Genomic DNA, 19477 nt, shown 5'->3' on the forward strand with positions numbered 1-19477 from the left:
TTTTGCACTGACATTTTAGTATCACGAAATTAGCCGAGTCTTCCCTACTAATATCTGTTGTTCCTGCAGCCGAAAAAGTGAAATGCCGACGGCGACCGAGGACATATGTTCTTAAGTCCCGTAGCGTTTGTAAAGAACTTCATTCTAGTGAAAGATTTGTTCCTATGTTGATAAGACGTAATCTGAATCTCACCCCATATAACTGTCTTCCACTGGGCCGTGGTGAAGGCGAGATATATTCCGTACACAGCGAACACGTGCAGGTAGATGAAAGCGATGACGTTACGCCAACGGATGTTCCACTCGTACTGTGGCTGTTCCTCCTGCTTCTTCTCCAATTCCTGCCCCAGCTGCTCCTCCGTCTTCTTCTCATTTCCTCTGGAGCGCGTTCCGGATGTCGACGGTTCGCTGCTTTTGTACACGTCCTCCGTTAGGAACAACGCGGTCGTCGTCGTCAAATTCGGCGCCATTTTGAACACCAATCTGTAAGAAAGGAAGAAGCCTTAGTAATATATGTTACGAATTGTGTACGAAGAGTCATAAATCAGTCATCATCCACATCACAGTCTCGGCCTGTTATACTGTTAGACATGTTTGGTTACAGAAGCATTTATAAGGCTATGTGTACACAAGCGACAAATTGTTGAACGACATTTTTGTCGTAACTGTGTGTTCAGTAGGTTTGAATGAGTGTGTGTACACAGGCAACGACGCGACAAAACTGTGTCTGACAGAGTGCTGCATTGGAGTTAAATCGCTCGCTTGAACTCGGTCGAATGTTGCACGCTCGAGCGAGATAAGATCGGTTGTGATACGCTCGTAATAAATAGAAGCACAATACAAGGTCATCTCACCGACATGTCTTATCTCGTATGGAGGGCGACAGATAAGATACACATGTTTTGCTCACACGGTAAAAATAAGGCTTTATTTTCTGCGTTTATGACAAACGTCTAATGGAACGTACCAAAACAGTAACATGAAGTTATAAATAAAATAGTATGAAAACTTCGATATACAGTCATTATTGCTAATTAATAATTATTCAATATTTGATTTACCACATATATAATATGATAGGTCCATACATAGTGTTCCGCCTATATACTGCGACAATGTAGAAACGTTTTACAAAATATTATTATATAGCAGTAAATTAATAACAATATTAGTACAGAGATAACGTCACAGAAAATATAATAAAACGAATAATCATGCTGCATAACTGTTACAGACGCAAAGATTGATACACTAATTATTAGAGATTATTATTATTATTATTATTATTATTATTATTATTATTATTATTATTATTATTATTATTATTATTCCAACGGGAATGCCTCTTAGTTTTACCATTGATATTCAATGTATAGTTCAAGCCATCATCTTGACATATATTATCAAAACGTCAGAGGATTAAACACTAAAATTGATTAATTTTTCGGAAATGTTGTTAGTAATGCTGACACTATTATCTGTTTGACAGAAACATGGCTTCAAGAGCTTCTTGAGTATAATAATTTATTCCCTAATTATTATACCATTCTTCGTGGTGATAGAAAATTTGAGGATACCAATAAAACCCGTGGTGGTGGTGTCTTAATAGCTGTCAACAATCAAATACCTGTAGTATACCGGAGACATGACTTAGAATTCATTAGCGAGTGTGTATGGATTCAGATTCCTATGGAAGACGGATTCAATTTGTTAATTGGTAATCATTACTTTCCACCTGATACTGATCCAAAGTTTCTAAAATCTTATCTAAATTTTCTTGAAAATCATCTCGATACACACAATAATAGAGTAGTTTTTCTCGGCGATTTTAATACTCCTGGTATGAATTGGTCATCTGGTTGTTGCGCTAATAACATCCATTACTACTCCAAAATTAAGGCTCAAGAGTTATTTTCATCTTCTTGCTTTCTTGGATTGAAACAAGTAAATTCAACAGTTAATAACAAAAACTTACTTGATCTTGTATTTACAAATTTAACCGAGACTGAGGTCAATCTGGCCACTCACTCGCTAGTCTTGCAGGATGACTATCATCCTCCCTTAACAATAACTCTTGAAGTCACAGTAAATTTTTCCCCCCAGAATCAACAAAATTCTTTCCCAAATTATTCTCAAGGTGATTACTTGAATTTATATTGGAGTCTATATAATTACGATTGGTCCTGTGTTTACCAAGCTGTCGATGTTAACGATGCAGCTAGCTCACTATGTTCAGTAGTTAATAGTGTCATATCCCAGGCAGTTCCTGTCACTCGAGTCAAAAGGTCTAGTTATCCACAATGGTTTTCTAACACCTTACGTAAACTTATTAGAAAGAAAGACCATGCACATAAAAAATATAAAAAATTCAAAACTGAATTTTATTATCAAGCATTTTCCTACTATAGAAAACATGTGAAATTTAAAATTAAATCGGATAAATTATCATGGCTTCAAAATATTAATGAAAATCTTGAAACGGAACCAAAAAAGGTTTTGGAAATATGTTGAATCATTTCGGAAGACAGATAATTATCCCTCTGAATTAATTCTTAACGATAAACACATCACAGATCAATTAGACATTGTCAATGCTTTTGCTGATCACTTCAAATCTGTTCAGACTAAACACAGCCATACATATGAAAACATTATTACGAATATAACAGACTCATTACCTATACCTAAAGTAACACATGATGACGTTCGTAAAGCAATTAAAAAACTGAAACCAACAAAAACAACTGGCACTGACGGTATTCCAAATTGTATAATTAAAGGATGCTCTAATATATTTATTCCTCTTTTAGCCCACATATTTAATATTAGTTTGAAAAATGGTGAATTTCCCTCACTATGGAAACAAGCTGCAATTATTCCTATATTTAAAAACGGAAAAAGAAATGATGTCAGAAACTACAGACCTATCTCAATCCTAAATAACTTTTCAAAAATTTTTGAAACCATTATTCACAGACATATATCGTTTTATGTGAAAAACAAGTTCAATTCTTCACAACATGGATTTACTAAAACTAAATCCACTGTCACTAACCTGGTCACATATCTAAATCAAATTGTACCAATAATTGAAACGCAGGGACAAACTGATTCAATATATTTTGATTTCAGCAAAGCTTTTGATGTAGTTCCGCACTATATCCTTCTTCATAAGTTAGGAAATATTGGCCTTTCTGTAAGCTACGTAAAGTTGTTCGAAAATTATTTAAGTAATAGAGTTTCATGTGTAAGACTGTTTAATATACACTCTTATTCTTATAATATAAATTGCGGAGTCCCGCAGGGATCTACTTTAGGACCTCTCCTATTTATTATATTCATAGATGATATATGCAAAAGAATAAGTTCTGACTGTTCATTATTTGCAGACGATTTAAAAATTTTTCGTACAATCAAAAGTAGTACTGACTGTCAATCACTTCAATGTGACATTAATTCAGTTGCTAAATGGTCGGAAGACAATGGTATGACAATTAACGTATCCAAAACTAATGTAATAATCTGTTCTAGAAAAACTTCTTCACTGAAATTTAATTATTATCTAAATAATGTACTAATTAACAGAACGGATTGCGTAAAAGATTTGGGAATATTCTTTGACAGTAAATTGTATTTTCATAGTCACGTTGATTACATTTACAATCACGCAATCAGAATGCTAGGAATAATACGGTCAATAACTTATTCTTTTTCCACGCCCGATTCTCTTTTAATGCTATACTATACATTGGTGCGATCGAAACTCGAATATGCATCTGTAGTTTGGAACTCGATTACAACTACGGACTCGGCTAAATTAGAAAATATACAAAGAAAATTTATATCCTTATGTTCATTCAGATTTCTGCCCATTAATTCCAGGTATAGTTATGAGAGAAAATGTGAATATTTTAATTGTCAAAATCTATATGCTAGACGCCATGAGCTAGATTATCTGTTCTTTTGTAAAGTCCTCAAAGGTGATATATCCTGTGACTCTTTCTTAAACAATATTACCTTACGTATTCCAACAAAAGATATGAGAGCCCACAAACTTTTCTATATTAGAAATTCTAAATTTCTTTCACCAGTCTCCAGATGCATTAAAACTGCCAACATGCATGGCTGCGAATTCGATCCCTTCAATGTATAGACTTTGTTTGCTCTTGGCAACGATTTATCATTAATGTATTCTTTTAGGCATTATACTCAATTAACATTGTCTCATAGTATTCTTAGTTATCCATTCATCGTCATTATTGTAATTGTAATTATATTTATGTGTAATAATTAGTTTTGTTTTATGTTTTTGTTATATTTGTGCTGAACTGTAATTGGCCACTGGCTGTTGTACAGCACATTAAATAAATAAATAAATAAAATAAATAAATAAATTATTATTATTATTATTATTATTATTACTAGAAAACTTGATACATTTCTTGCATTATCGTGATGATTGTGTTCTCCGTTTATTTACAGTCAATAACATCTATCAGATGTGGCAAAAACAAAATCACTCCTGTGTGGGGAAAAAAGAAAACATTTACCTACAACATTTACATTACATTTTAAAGCAAGTTTTGTAGTTGCACTATGGAGAGGTTAGTTAAACACTGCAAAGTTTTGAAATGATAAACATCTATGATGTTACTACACAGTTCATCAATGTAACAAGAACGAATGTCTAACGCTCGGCTTATACCGTTCGAGGATTTATCGCTCGCGACAATTTTACCCATCATGCATGTGCGCTACCTATCGGATTATGCTATTAACTACTTGGCGCTCGAGCGAAAACGTCCGATGCAGACCTCTGGTGTCTGAGCTGTTGAAAGAGTTGTAGAGGATCTAATTTTACTGAGTTTTAAATACAACGCATTGCGCATGTGCAGTGAACAAGGGCGCCAAAATGTATGCTAGTTGTGGACAGTCTTGCAAAGTTTGTTGCCCACATACAGGAAGACTGCTACCAAGACTCGGCCCGTTTTTTTAATTCCGTATCTGTACATACATAAGTATATGATGACACTAAGAAAAACAAGACTTCTTGGTACACTCTTTGTAAATCGATGAGCCAGTTCAAAAGGGAATCAATTCAAACTTTAAAGTTTTGAGACAACTGAATTTTAAAGATTATTTTTGCTGTGAAAAATTTATTTAACATACTTTAATATGAAACTTATAGTACGGTATATATAAAACATTATGATCAGAAATTGGAGCAATTTAAACGATTCTTTGATTTTTCATATCAACATAAAACTTTAAAATGCAGATTCCTCAAAACCTTAGATATATTTTGAGTTGTTTTTCCTTTTAAACTAGGCTGTCGAATGAAAAACACAGTCGTTGAAATACAGTATGTTCGAAATACAGCCTATTCGTTTTTTCATCTTCCATAACTTTTGTATATAGATTTTATTAATGAAATTAAAAATTGGAAAGCTACAACCTGTGTTCCACACTTTGTACTATAGTTAAATTAAAACAATCGACTTGATACAGTTAAAGACACCAAGGATTTCCATGGCAACATCCATTCCCCTTTCTTTTAGGCCAATAAGGAGCTGCCGAGAGCGATAGTGAATGAAAATACTGATATAACAAGAGTTATTGGTGTAATTCTTCTGAGCCAAGTGCACTCAAGAACAAGAGATAAGAGCCACCGGCATGACTCAGGACGTAGCGCGTTTCCCTGCTGATCTGGAGTTGCGCTCGGGAGTGGGTTCGGTTGCCGCTTGGACTGATTATATGATTGGGTTTCTTACGAGGTTTTCCCCAATCGTTATGCGAATGTCAGGTAATCTTTGACGACTTCTCGGCCTCATCTCACCAAATACAATCTCTCTATCATCATTTCCATCGACGCTAAATAATTTAGTAGTTGGTACAGCATCGTTAAATAACCAAGTAAAAAAGCAAGGGAGAAGAATGCAGAGTGAATAAGCGTTTACTTCCGTTATCAAGGTGTACTGGCGTGGGTAGAATCTACAAATCCCCTCTGAAGTGTCCGATCATTATCAATAGCAACAGCACCGATATGAGTGAGATCAAAGGCATTTTTCGGTTACAGATATATTTAATAATTGAAGATTTTATCGTTCTAACCTACTTTCCAACTTTCTATAAGTTTTATGAATAAAACAGGCAATTCCTCGACCAACGAAACCGAAATGGTTCTGTCACTGTTTTTCCGCTTAGTGGGGTAATTTAAGTAGGGTAATAAGTTATACTGTCAAAAGTCTGGTTCTATTCCCAAGCAAAGGAACATTCTTTGATAGCTGAGGTTTTGTATTTCTCGATTGAAATAATGTCTTGTCAAGTTATTTGTTCATGGGGTTGGTAAAAGGTATGGATTTTCTTGACAGCATCACGCTACTGAAAAGATAGTTTCTTTTTTCAGAACTCTTAATACTGTATATTCGAAACATTCTCATCGTAAAGCAGTGTCTTTCAAACTGGTGTCGCAACCTCCAGAAGGGTCTTGTTGTCGTACAAAGGGATCGCGAAATAAATAGGCCTATAAATAAAAGTATATAAAATAAATAAAACTCATTTACTGAAGAAACCAATAAAAAATTAGCTATATTGAAAACATTTGAAGGGTTTGCGGGAAAAACGATGACTGTCACATCTCTGTTAAGGATTAGATAATGATCTAATTGAGTCTATAACTGCAAGATGTAATGCTATTTCTATAGAAAATAAAGGAAAGGATTACGTATTCATGGTGGTAATTCTACTTTTTATCAGTTTTCATAAGAACAACACTAAATTTCCTAGTGATCCATTGAATTAGATAATGACATCAACCTTAACAGAATTGTGACAGTCATCATTTTTCCCGCAAACCCTTCATTTTATTGGAACACAGTTGTTGAAGCACATTTATTAAAAACCACAGTCCAAAATACGATTTTGTGTGATGAATGGGCCTGTTTTTCAGTTTTTATACGAACACATTTGAAACTCAGAAGAAAATAGTTATAAAGCAATAACAAATGATTCCTGTGTTTAGACGAAAAGTACTTTTCACATATGTAAGACGGGGCCAAAAGGATTAATATTTTCAAGGCTTCTGTGACCAAATTTTCGTATACACTTCGACGGGCAAGCCAGAACTTGCCTAAATATTTCTATGTAAATTATAGTTGATAGTTCGATAGCTACTTGTGTCTCTCAACTATGCAAATATGTCGTCCAAACATGTCGCTATCAAAGCAGCTATACAATTTGAATTCTTCTATCATGTAAGTTTATAGTACTAAAACGTGTTCAAAATAATTGCTCCGATTTTAATATGGGCTTTTTTCTTATGGCATGTAAAGAACGAAGTTAGTCTTAATATGCAGCTAATACTATAAAGAAGAATTGCATCAGCATGGAGAGCTTTCTGGTCACTGCAATTCATACTCCTTGACAAGAAACTGAACCGCAAACTAAAGCTGGAGGTGCTGCAATCCTGTATCTTCCCAACCTTACTTTACGGCTGTCAGACCTGGAAACTGACCATGAACCAGAAGACGCAGATCCAGATCTGCCAGCGCAAAATGGAGAGGAAAATCCTAGGACTCTCCCTCAGAGACAAGATTTCCAACACCAGACTCAAGCAGATTACAAACACCAGAGACATGGCACACCAAGGGGAACGCCTGAAATGGAAATGGGGAGGCCACGTGTCGAGACTCCAAGGCTGCAGATGGGCGCATATTTCCACCACGTGGGACCCACGCATCGGGAGGCGAAACCGAGGAAGACCTGGGACCAGATGGGCGGACTTCTTCAAGAGCCTAGCTGGACCCCTGTGGTCCAGAACAGCCAAGAACCGAGAAGAATGGAGATCGCTACAGTTTGCCAGTATCGAGTGAGAGTGCAAGTGTACACACACGAACGACGAACAAAACTTATATAGAACAGAATCTACCGTCATGCGGATTAGCTCACCGCATGATCTCTAAAGAGCTCCCCTTTTAGGAGGCCATAGCCCTTCACGGGAAATCCAAAGGCTATTTCATTCATTCATTCATTCATTCATTCATTCATTCATTCATTCATTCATTCATTCATTCATTCATTCATTCATTCATTCATTCATTCATTCATTCACTATCTTCAAGTATATTAAGTCTACAGCTATCATAGTGAACTCAGGATAGTATCAGTGAAATGTGTCGTAGTTTCAGTGCAGTGAGTTGACAGCGAAATAAGTGTAGTGCTGAAAGATACTTGTTCATATATGAGCATATCATACTCGTGGGTTTTAATTCGAACTTAGGGTTAATATACAAATTAGATTTACTTTAAATGTTATTTTAAGTGATCGTGCTTCATTTAATTTAGGATGCTCCTTGTTATTATTATTATTATTATTATTATTATTATTATTATTATTATTAGTATTATTAATTTATTATTAATTGTATTTTATTTAATTGTGTTTATTATTAATTGTCATTATTGAGTGTAATTAGTTACCACTGCCACTGGGAATTTACCCATTTGCAGTGAGAATAAATACATAAACATATGTGCTTGCGTTGGCTATTGTTGGAAAATGTCATTGTTAGAAATTGGTGCTATCGAAACCTCAGGGAGGTTTTTGTCCTGAATTTCGCAGCTCATCGTTCTGTCAGACTGCAGGAAAAGGAAGATGAATTTATTTTTCAACAAGATGGTGCACCACCTCACTTCCACCATCATGTGCGTGAGTGCCTCAACGAGCATTTACCTCAACGTTGGAGTGGCCTCCGTACTACCTCACCCAATCCACTGTATTTTTTTCCTGTGAGGATACGTAAGAGACAAAGTTTACTTTTCTCCTTTGGCCAATAACCTGCAGTCGCATCACAGCTGCAGGGCGAGACGCCATCCTAGATGTGTGTCATGTGACGAGAGGTTCACATATCGAGAACTTGTAAGGTATTAAATAAAACTAGGGAAGGTTACCTTGTTACTGGCGCTTATCCCGTTGCTGTAGCATTAATAGCAGTTACTTTGGGACACGATATAAGTTAGTAATATTAAGTTTTGCACGGGATTCGTGAAGTATCAATTATGTTATATTTACGTTTTAGAGCAGTGGTCGTCAGCACTCGCTGAAATGTGCAAAGGGTAAGTGGAGCCGTCCCGTGTATCCCGTCGTGCAGGAGGAAGCGGTAGAGAGCATAATCGCTAGCAGCTACGAGTACGCCATGGTGCACTGTGTTCTCCGCGGGTAAGGGACGCTAGCCACAGGATGCTCTGCGCTGACGACCATTGTTTTAAAGGATCGTGCAGCTAAAAAGTTTGAGAAACTCTATGGCCTAGAGTGATGTATTTTCATAATTAGAAGGCGGATTCATATGCATTGGAAAACGCCAAAATATGCATGCACATACCGAAGAAAAATAATGCCAATAAATCTAACGAGTTCAGGGCTATCAGCCTGATATCGCACTCGGCGAAGATTCTTCTGCGAATACTGAATCGGCATTTATATACTGAGATGGAAGAATAGTTAGAAGAAGAGCAGTTTGGCTTCAGGAAGGGAAAAGGTACGAGAGATGCAATTGGACTGCTACGAACAATCGGCGAAAGATACTTAGAGAAGAATAAAGAAGTGTATATAGTAGGTTTGTGGGCCTAGAAGAGGCGTTTGACAGAGTGGATTGGAATAAACTGATGGGGATCCTAAAGAAAATTGGCGTGGATTGGAAAGAGAGGAGGTTGTTGAGTAACCTTTATATGAAACAACGAGTCAAAGTCAGGATAGGAGAAGAAATGTCGGAAGGAACTGAACTAGGAAGAGGAGAATGTCCTTTATCACCTATTTTGTTCAACATCTACTTGGAGAATTAGGTGAAGAACATGGGAGGGGTGATAGTAGAAGGAAGAATAACGTGTATGAGATTTGCTGATGATATGGCGTTGTTAGCAGAAGAGGAGATGATACTAAGGAATATGCTACTGGAGATAAATGACAGCTGTGAGCAGTATGGAATGACGATAAATGCCAACAAGACGAAGACCATGATCATAGGAAGAAAGGTAAAGTAGGTAAACTTCCGAATTCTAAATGAGGCAGTAAAACAAGTGCACAGCTTCAAATACTTGAGGTGTACTATAAGCAGTAACATGAGCTGCTGCCAAGAAGTCAAAAGGAGAATAGCAATGGCAAAAGAAGCTTTCAATAGAAAAAGGAGCATCTTCTGCGGACCTCTGGAAAAAGAAGTAAGGAAGAGAGACTAATGAAGTGCTTTGTGCGGAGTGTAGCATTGTATGGTGCAGAAACATGGACATTACGACGAAGTGAAGAAAAGCGACTAGAAGAATTTAAAATGTGGATATGGAAAAGAATGGAGCGTGGGAAATGGACAGACAGAGTAAAAAACGAAGCTGTGTTGGAAAGAATGGATGAAGAAAGAGTGATGCTTAAACTGATCAGAAAGAGGAAGAGGAATTGGCTGGGTCACTGGCTGAAAAGAAACTGCCTTCTGAAGGATGCACTGGAAGGAATGGTGAACGGGAGAAGAGTTCAGGGCAAAAGAAGATATCAGATGATAGACGACATTAAGATATATGGATGATATGAGGAGACAAAAAGGAAGGCAAAAAATAGGAAAGACTGGAGAAAACTGGATTTGCAGTGAAAGACCTACCCTTAGGAAGAACACTATGAATGAATGAATGCATTTAAAAAAACAAAATATATACACAAAAAGTAACAAAACATCCACTGTTAAAATTGAATATTATATATATATATATATATATATATATATATATATATATATATATATATATATGAGGGGTTCACAACCAGAGTGGACCAAGTTCATCTGGAATAGTTCTGAGATATTGAGTCTTCAAATTCCTGGCTCTTAGCAACCTTCACCTTCCATAGGAAATGCTGCCCTCTGTGGAGTAACAAATGAGTTGTGGACTTTGTTATGGCAATGAATAAATCTAAGTTTTCTTCATCCGAGATTGTATTAATCCACAAAATGATAACTGGTGGACTTGGTCTACTCTGGTTATGAGCCCCTCATATATATATATATATATATATATATATATATATATATATATATATATATATATATATAAAGAGTCCACTGCAAGAATGATGGATGTCATTTGGAATACATTTTGCAGGAGAAGCAATTGAAAGTTTGAAATGTTTAGAGCTCAAAGCTGGACTGTGATTTTCCGATCATTACTGGACAATGACTATCAGTGTTAATGCTATATAACTCTCTATGTACATTCTATATGTCTTAAGCTATGCATTGACAGTCTTGGTTCATTTTCGACAAGAAAGTGACATCCATCATTCTTGCAGTGGACTCTTCATAGGCCTATATATGAAGGAATTTACTATTATTGCTCATTTTTTTGTTATACGTAAGAATATTAAGACACCATCACTTGTTAAATTTGCGTGTACTTCAACCTACTGCTTAAAAGGAATACACTTCTAGCACATTCTCCGTTACGCAGTGTTGAGACTAATTTTTTTTTTATTTGTTTTAAAATAGAATGCACTCTACACCCTGTCGAAGTTTCTGTGACGTCAATATAATAAAATGAAATATTCTGATTTGCCATGTCGGCAAGTAGAAAATAGAAAATTGCACTATCGTGCCTATATAATTGTTGACAAGTGGCAAAATTCGAGTTTTGCGAACGCAAAGAAGTCTATCAACATTTCCTGCAACTTCCGCGACAATCATTGCAGCGTTCTCGTGACAACTGTCAAAATCACGTGCTAAGTAGACGATAAGGAGGCTTCTTGTTTTGATTATCCACATGTGTTCTTTTAATCTTAACGTTCATCCATCTTAACGCCCCAATATAATATACTGTATTTGCACAGTCAGCAATGCATTTAATTATGGAGTGCTTTATTAATTGTCGCGGAACTATTCACAATGATTCGCCGACAACAGTGCATGTCTGCATGTTGTCAGATTGCAATAAATAAAATATAACTACTGTAATGTGTTTCAATATCTGAGTTTCTTCTGTGTTCCATTTTTTCGGTTTTCCGTATTTTTAATCTTGTTTCACGATCAGACATAGCCCTGCTATCCGTTACTCCACAGCGGTAGACAAAACGTAATGTTAAGAACCAACAAGTTTAATAATAATAATAATAATAATAATAATAATAATAATAAGAAGAAGAAGAAGAAGAAGAAGAAGAAGAAGATTGCCATCCTTACAGACTCTAAAATAGCTATACAAGGAATTCTAAAGTCAAACACCATAACACAAGAGAATGTTGCAGATTCATCTCCCAACTTCAGACCATCGGCTAATATTTAACACGACAGTGGATTCTAATTGTGGAATCGTAGGGAACGAAATAGCAAACCAACTCGCGAAGATAGGATCCCAAATCCTACAAACCAAAAATAAGTACGTCAAAGATAGATCTTGAATGAAGGCAGAATTGGAAAAGGTACCGTACAATGGGTAAGAGTTGGAAGTCTCTCAATGAGAGTCTTACACTAATCAACAGTGCTCTCAGAAAATCAGTGGGGCTCTGTTTACATTCACTTACTGGCCATGACTGTTTAGGACATTATTTTTACAGACTAAAAATCATATACTCTCCAACCTGTGTGACTCTGAAGAAATCAGGGGCAAAGAACAACTGCAATTCTGTCCCCTGCTGTCTCCTATGAAAGTGATGTTGCTTCTAAATATTAGAAGGCTCAATTACTGATGTAATGACTTCCTCGCCACAAGCAGTACATTAGATACAAACTAACCATATGTTCAATAAAGAAGTTTAAACTGTTAGCAATTAGATATAACTTATTTGAAATATCTTCATAATGTTCAGTACCTTGCAACATAGTCAACAGATGAGCTTAAAACAACGCGTTATCGGCTCGGTAGCGTAGTCGGTATAGCGCTGGCCTTCTGTGCTCGAGGTTGCGGGTTCGATCCCTGCCCAGGTCGATGAAATTTAAGTATGTTTAAATGCGATAGGCTCATTTCAGTAGATTTACTGGCAGGTAAAAGAACTCCTGCGGGACAAAATTCTGGCACACTGGCTACGCTGATGTAATCTCTGCAGTTGCGAGCGTCGTTAAATCGTATTTTTAACACCACATTAATTTTATCTTGTAATTTCAGTGTCCATGACTTTAAGGAAACTTTCACGTGACGCTTATTAATTTGCTAACATTGAAACTTCAGATGCGGATGAGCTGGTTTACGACGATGGCAGACCCGGAAAGAAGGAATAATTTTATTTCTAAAGGACCAAGTTGAGGTTGTGAGGTGTTTTTCGGCGTTCTCCCGATTTTTCCTCATCATTCCACAAACAGTCTCCGCATTTCCCCTTTTATTGTCAATTCCTCGTTTTGTAAAACATGACATCTTTCGTGTTTATGTGACTTCAGAGCCACCGCACGCCGCAGTAGGTGTTTGTACAGTGATTGGTAGATGGCAGTTGTGGAGAGTTTTATTCAGTGATCTCAACATTATAAACTGGATACACAACTCCTGTAGAGAAATGCTGAAAAAAACGTTACGTGTAACTTACAAGTTAAGTTTAAGGTTTTTTATAATTGCGTCTGACTTAGTTATATTTTTTGTTATAAATTTTGACAAATGCTACACAAAGTGTTATATTTCGGTGACCAAATTAATTTCGTCTGTCAAACGATTCGACAAGGACTTTACTAGTCTTGTACGGCGTTCAAAATTTTATAGAGATATTTCGTATTAATTTTCTCCAGTGTTATATTTATTTGTGTTATAATTTTGTTTTTAAGAATAAACGCGATCTCTAATTCTCGAAAATTATATTTTTTGTGCCGTTTATCGAAGTGTATAAAACTGCTGTTCTGGAAATGCCGTCCCTTCTGAATTGAACCTTAGCAACTCTCTTACCGAAGGAACAAAATTTCCCTGCTATAAGGCAGTATTTACATTTAGAAAACTTTAATAATATTTTAATCTTGCGGGTTTTTTTTTGTTTTACAATTGATAGTTTAATTTAACAGTAAAAATAGAACATATAATTACCTCCAGTGAGAGAATCCTTTTCACCTTTATAAGATAACTGGCATCCCAACAAGTAAATACATTCATTTGCTACTCATATATTGTTATTTTGTTTACATTTTCATTTACTTTTTCTTAAGTTAAAATTAAATTTTCAATTTTTCCTCATTATATTGTAAAATTCTCACCATCATCATCAACAGCATGTATGTCAAATTCATTTCAAACAGATATCAATTGTATTCTACTGACAGTTAGGGATTTACACATTTGAGTTACTTATCCCTAGAATATATTTTGTTTCTTACTTTATAACTTTTTCAGTTTTATAATAATATATAGGTATCAAGTTCATGCTATTAGTCTATCTGGTTATAGAACATTACTTGCAATTCGTGTGGGTTCTGAGGTGCATTGCCTGGAAATTACTTAACATTTTTTTTATCCTTTCAAGCGATCGTTTATACAATTTAATGGGGCGTGTCTCTATTAAAGCAGTCTACGCGCGTTCATGGTGTACTTAATTTCCTGCTCAGTTTGTGTTACTCTCTTCAACTTTAATAAAATTAACGTTGTGCTGCTACTACAATCAAATGAAAACCTTAATTTCCTCTCATTAAGTTGTGGTGATGACTGTAGTCGTAGTTGTAGTAAAAAATAGTAGGCCTAATAGTGTTTGTTGTAGTTGCAGTTATATAGTTGCTGTAGTAATTGTTTTAAGTATATGGAACGTCTCCGCTCACCTTTTGGCTTTTAAATTATTTATTGAAGAGAAATTGAATTACTTACTTCTAACAATATTTAAATTAATTCTTTCTGAGCAGCGCTTTCGTTTAAAACTCTGAGCAACAGCGATACGGCCACTGGGGTAGCTCAGACGGTAGGCGGGTTTGCTTTGCTGATTCGGATCTGCGTTCGTGGGTGGGTTCGATTCCCTCTTGGGCTGATTACCTGGTTAGGTTTTTCCGAGGTTTTCCCCAACTTAAGGCGAATTTCAGATAATCTTTTGGTACTAAAGGAGAATAATTCGATCCGGTGTTAGGAATTGAGTCTCGGCGTAGCTCAGTGATTAGGGTGCCAGTGCGTAGAACTGGGATCTCGGGTTCGATCCCCGGAACCGCAGCGAATTTTTCCTCACTTTCATAAATTTCTTCAATACAAAATAACGTAGTATTTGGTACAGCATCGTTAAATAATCAGTTACAAATATTTAATAAATATTTGAAATTCTTTATTTGTTTACCTCTAATTGAGTTTCTGGCTGCTATGTAGGCCTACATCTATTATCAGGCAGTACATCTCAATTGACGATATGTCTCAGAGGAAGAACAATAATTATTGTTTGTATGCATCTGAAATAGTTGCCTCGTAGGTGTTGTCTAATATCTCCGCTTCAATATCTTTAATTTATAAGCACAAAATTCCTTGTTAATGACAAGGCTTTTGGTTTTACTGTTGGATATTAATCTGATGTTACATTTTCCCTTATATTTGTGTATGTTGCTGCATTAACAGATTATAGTGACTGTGTTTGTCTCTCACTTCATCGATGATGGATCGTACATAGTCGGATTCTCTGGACTGTTAGGCAAATTTATTATCACCTGAGTCACAACCGAGAATTCAAACATTTATTTCATTTCTTATCTGATCTTTTTTATTGTGTGTCAAGAAACTTACTAAGTTACATTCACACGAAACTTCTAAATCAATATATAAACGTTGAGGGAATTGAGTAATAAGTCCACAACTCAACAATTTCCATAGCTTAGCGATTATATTCACGGTACTGAATTCGAACACTTGGTGTGATAAAAATTCAGCAAACATATTTCCCTTTGTTTCTTATCCAGTCACCCTTCAAATATGTGTACATATTTGCTCAAGGTATCTTCGGGAGAGGACAAGTGCTCTTACATTATTCAAACAGAGTGAACTGTGTCGTTTATGGAGACGACGGTAAAAGTTTTAAAGTTGTACCACTTTTACTGAAAGTGAAGAGTGTGCTAGAAAAATCAAGGACTCCGTTACTGCCAAATGGTATCCTAGAAGTTTCATGTTGTTTAGACTCTTAGTTTTGTATCTGTTATGTAATTAATGACGATAAAACCTATAAGTAATGCCGGAATCCACGTCGTATTAAAACGTGTTAAGTCTTCATTTGATCTCTCCCACCTCTTGCTACAATTCGAAATTTTCGAGAAGAATTGCGATGTCGTGAATATGAATCATGGAAGACCCTTTCAGGACGGAGAAAAATGTGTTGAAATGTTCAGCGAAGTAACAGCCGCCAACCGTTGGATTGCAAACAAGAAAGGGTTTTCGACTAATGAATGGATATCTAGTCTGAAAATGACAGCAAATTTAGCAGCTGTTCGTTCCGTTCCCGGCAGATCTCTTGATGGTACTCGGTGCAGATATGGCTGCCCGGAGATCGAAACTTTAGCATACGTCTTGCGTTTCTGTGAATAGGGATTGCTCTTGAGGAACTCTAGACATCAGCTTATAACACCCAAAATAGCTACCGCATTAAGAAATAAGGCAGGCCTGCAGAACCCGTAAGTAGGGGAAATACTTGTACGACGTCAGCCTCACTCCAATTCTATTAGGGATGATTGATTTCTACGTAGAGTTCTTGACATTCTTTGCATGTGGGAAAGTCTATCAGTGGCGGCACTGTAATTAAAAAAAAAAGATTGTAATAAAGTCATTGTATTTATAATACGTTATGTCGTTTCAAGGTTAAGATTATGCTACATTTTCTGTAGGTAGTTTCCTTGAGATTTCTTTGCACCTAACCTGCTTTAGATTTTCCAAACCTTTCCTCCTTTCATCATATACGGAAACATAAATTTGTAGCATTTAAGTAACGAACCTTGAAAATTAATATAAATGTCAGTATTCATTTCAATACAAAATGAACACAACGAGCGATGTCCTTAATTTAACAATACATAAATAAATAATCAATATTCAAGAGATAGGGTTTGGAAGTAAATCCCGAAAAGATAAAGTATATGATGATGTCTCGTGACCAGAATATTGTAAAGAATGGAAATATAAAAATTGGAAATTTATCCTTTGAAAAGGTGGAAAAATTTATATATATTGGAGGAAATTAAACGCAGAATAAATATGGGAAATGCCTATTATTATTCGGCTGAGAAGCTTCTGTCATCCAGTCTGCTATCAAAAAAGCTGAAAGTTAGAATTAGTAAAATAGTTATATTACCGGTTGTTCTGTATGGCTGTGAAACTTGGACTCTCACTGTGAGAGAGGATCATAGGTTAAGGGTATTTGAGAATAAGGTGCTTACAAAAAAATTTGGGGTTAAGAGGGATGAAGTTACAGGAGAATGGGGAAAGTTACACAACGCAGAACTGCACGCATTGTAGTCTTCATCTGACATAATAATTAGGAACATTAAATCCAGACGTTTGAGATGGCAGGGCATGTAGCACGTATGGGCAAAATCAGAAATGCATATAGAGTGTTGGTTGGGAGGCCGGAGGGAAAAAGACCTTTGGGGAGGTCATGATGTAGATAGGAAGATAATATAAAAATGAATTTAAGGGAGGTGGGATATGATGGTAGAGACTGGATTACTCTGCTCAGGATAGGAACCGACGGGGGGCTTATGTAAGGGCGGCAATGAACCTCCGGGTTTCTTAAAAGCCATAAGTAAGTAATCAATATAGATTTCGTAATAATAAATTTACCCGAAAGTTTGTCTATTCCATAATTCTTAATATGGACTTTGTTTATATGTCGTTTAATATTGAAATGATGAGTAGAAATAAATTGGATGGGACACAATAAACAAGCAATTCTTTCGTATTCTTCAACAACAAAATAATCATATTCCCATTTCCTTTGAAAATAATATTTCTTGACGGGTTTAGATTTTGCCATGTTTCAGTTCTCTTGAAACTGCAGTAAGTGTATTGTGTATCTGCTGCCTCTAGGATGAATGTTGATATAGCTGAGCGCAACTAGAACGCCATGACCACACTGGTAGAAAAGGTGGGTGGTGTGGAAGGGGGTAAGAAGGCAGTCGCTCTGAGGAGCTGCTTGAGTTCGTCCAGTGATGAAGGATCCTATGTGGAAAAACACTTAATTAACTCTAGTGACTCGGAATATGGAGAAAATTATGAGTGCTTGTTCTGCACTGGATTTTTTTCAGAGGACACCAAGGCCCAGGGGGGAGAAATAGACTCAGTGTTCAAAATGTCGTCGTTGGGAACACGAAGACTGCAGCACTGATGAACTTTTTATTTGTCCAACTTGCTCAATACAGCGAAATAAGAATTGTGTCAATTAAAGGGGTCGCAAAATAAGTGCAATCAACTTAAAATTAAAGTATGAGGATCGAAGTTTAATATTCTATCATTTTTCTTTCTCTGGAAAAATATTAACGTTAGCAATAGTAGCCTAAGTAAGATTAGTACATTCTTGTCCGATTTGACCGACTTTGTGTTATTTTCGTAAACCATCTTGATTTCACTTGGAAATTTTTTTTAAATAAATAACAAAAGGGTTAGCATAATGAAGTAGCTTATTCATGTAAATGGTCTGCATATTCTCAACATGAGCAACCAGAAAGAGAAAATGGATCTAATTTTAGAGTTGAACATTGTTAGTGAGGTAGTGAGCATCAGTGACTGTTCGACAAACAACTCTCAGAATTCCTTTCAAGCTCTTGAGGTGGAGAGGAAGAACTTGACCCCAAATCTCACGACGGTAATGGATGACTGATCGGATGACACTAGACTTTCAGATCTTGACAATATCTAATCATTTAGTTGCTATTTTTAGTCCCTTCCTATAGTTCATTTCCTTCTTATTTTATTTTAGTTATTAATTAATTAATTAATTAATTAATTAATTAATTAATTAATTAATTAATTAATTCATTCATTCATTCATTCATTCATTCATTCATTCATTCATTCAGTCCTATATTAATGTTAGGATCATCTTCCAACTTTGTCATATTTCATCGCATCATTTATTTATATTTTTCTTATCTGCTGGTCGATATTCCTTCCAGTAATTGTTAATTCTTTCCAAAACCTCTTTACAATCTAATGCTTTTGGTGGATGAAAAGTACTAGATATTACAGATGTCTTTCTTGGTTTACAATGTCTTTAATAACCTTCAATAGGTACTTGTTAATATTTTCATCTCTGCTAGCTTTGCAATTTCTTCCTTAAATGAAAATTTCATATCAGATATAAATATTGATAACTGTGTATGTTAATAAATCTTTTGACGTGTAATGTCTAGCCTATATTTGATCTCAACTAATATATAAAAAAAATGAAAGGATTTTTGGAACGGAAATTAGACTTCGGTTGCCATGGAAATGCTTAAGTGATATCCGACAAAACATCAATTTGAACGAATTGATTCCTATACACCTATTTCGAAGAGTTTATTACAATTTATGGGTGATCTACAATATACGCGTA

The 19477-nt window shown here is 35.7% G+C and overlaps 1 protein-coding gene and 1 long non-coding RNA gene across 2 annotated transcripts in view; one reads left to right on the forward strand and one right to left on the reverse strand.

Annotated features, from left to right (window-relative positions):
* The window catches only part of LOC138690959 (uncharacterized), a 1057789-nt gene that overhangs the window by 391668 nt on the left and 646644 nt on the right, over positions 1-19477 (forward strand). The window lies entirely within an intron of this gene.
* Positions 1-19477, reverse strand: part of LOC138690957 (acyl-CoA Delta-9 desaturase-like) — a 179539-nt gene that overhangs the window by 36011 nt on the left and 124051 nt on the right. The window contains exon 2 of the mRNA XM_069812549.1: positions 194-483. Coding sequence (XP_069668650.1) covers positions 194-470 — 277 coding nt within the window. The 5' untranslated portion in view covers positions 471-483. The remainder of the gene's footprint in view (positions 1-193; positions 484-19477) is intronic.

The sequence above is a fragment of the Periplaneta americana genome, chromosome 16 (assembly GCF_040183065.1).
Source record: "Periplaneta americana isolate PAMFEO1 chromosome 16, P.americana_PAMFEO1_priV1, whole genome shotgun sequence".
Lineage (NCBI taxonomy): Eukaryota > Metazoa > Arthropoda > Insecta > Blattodea > Blattidae > Periplaneta > Periplaneta americana.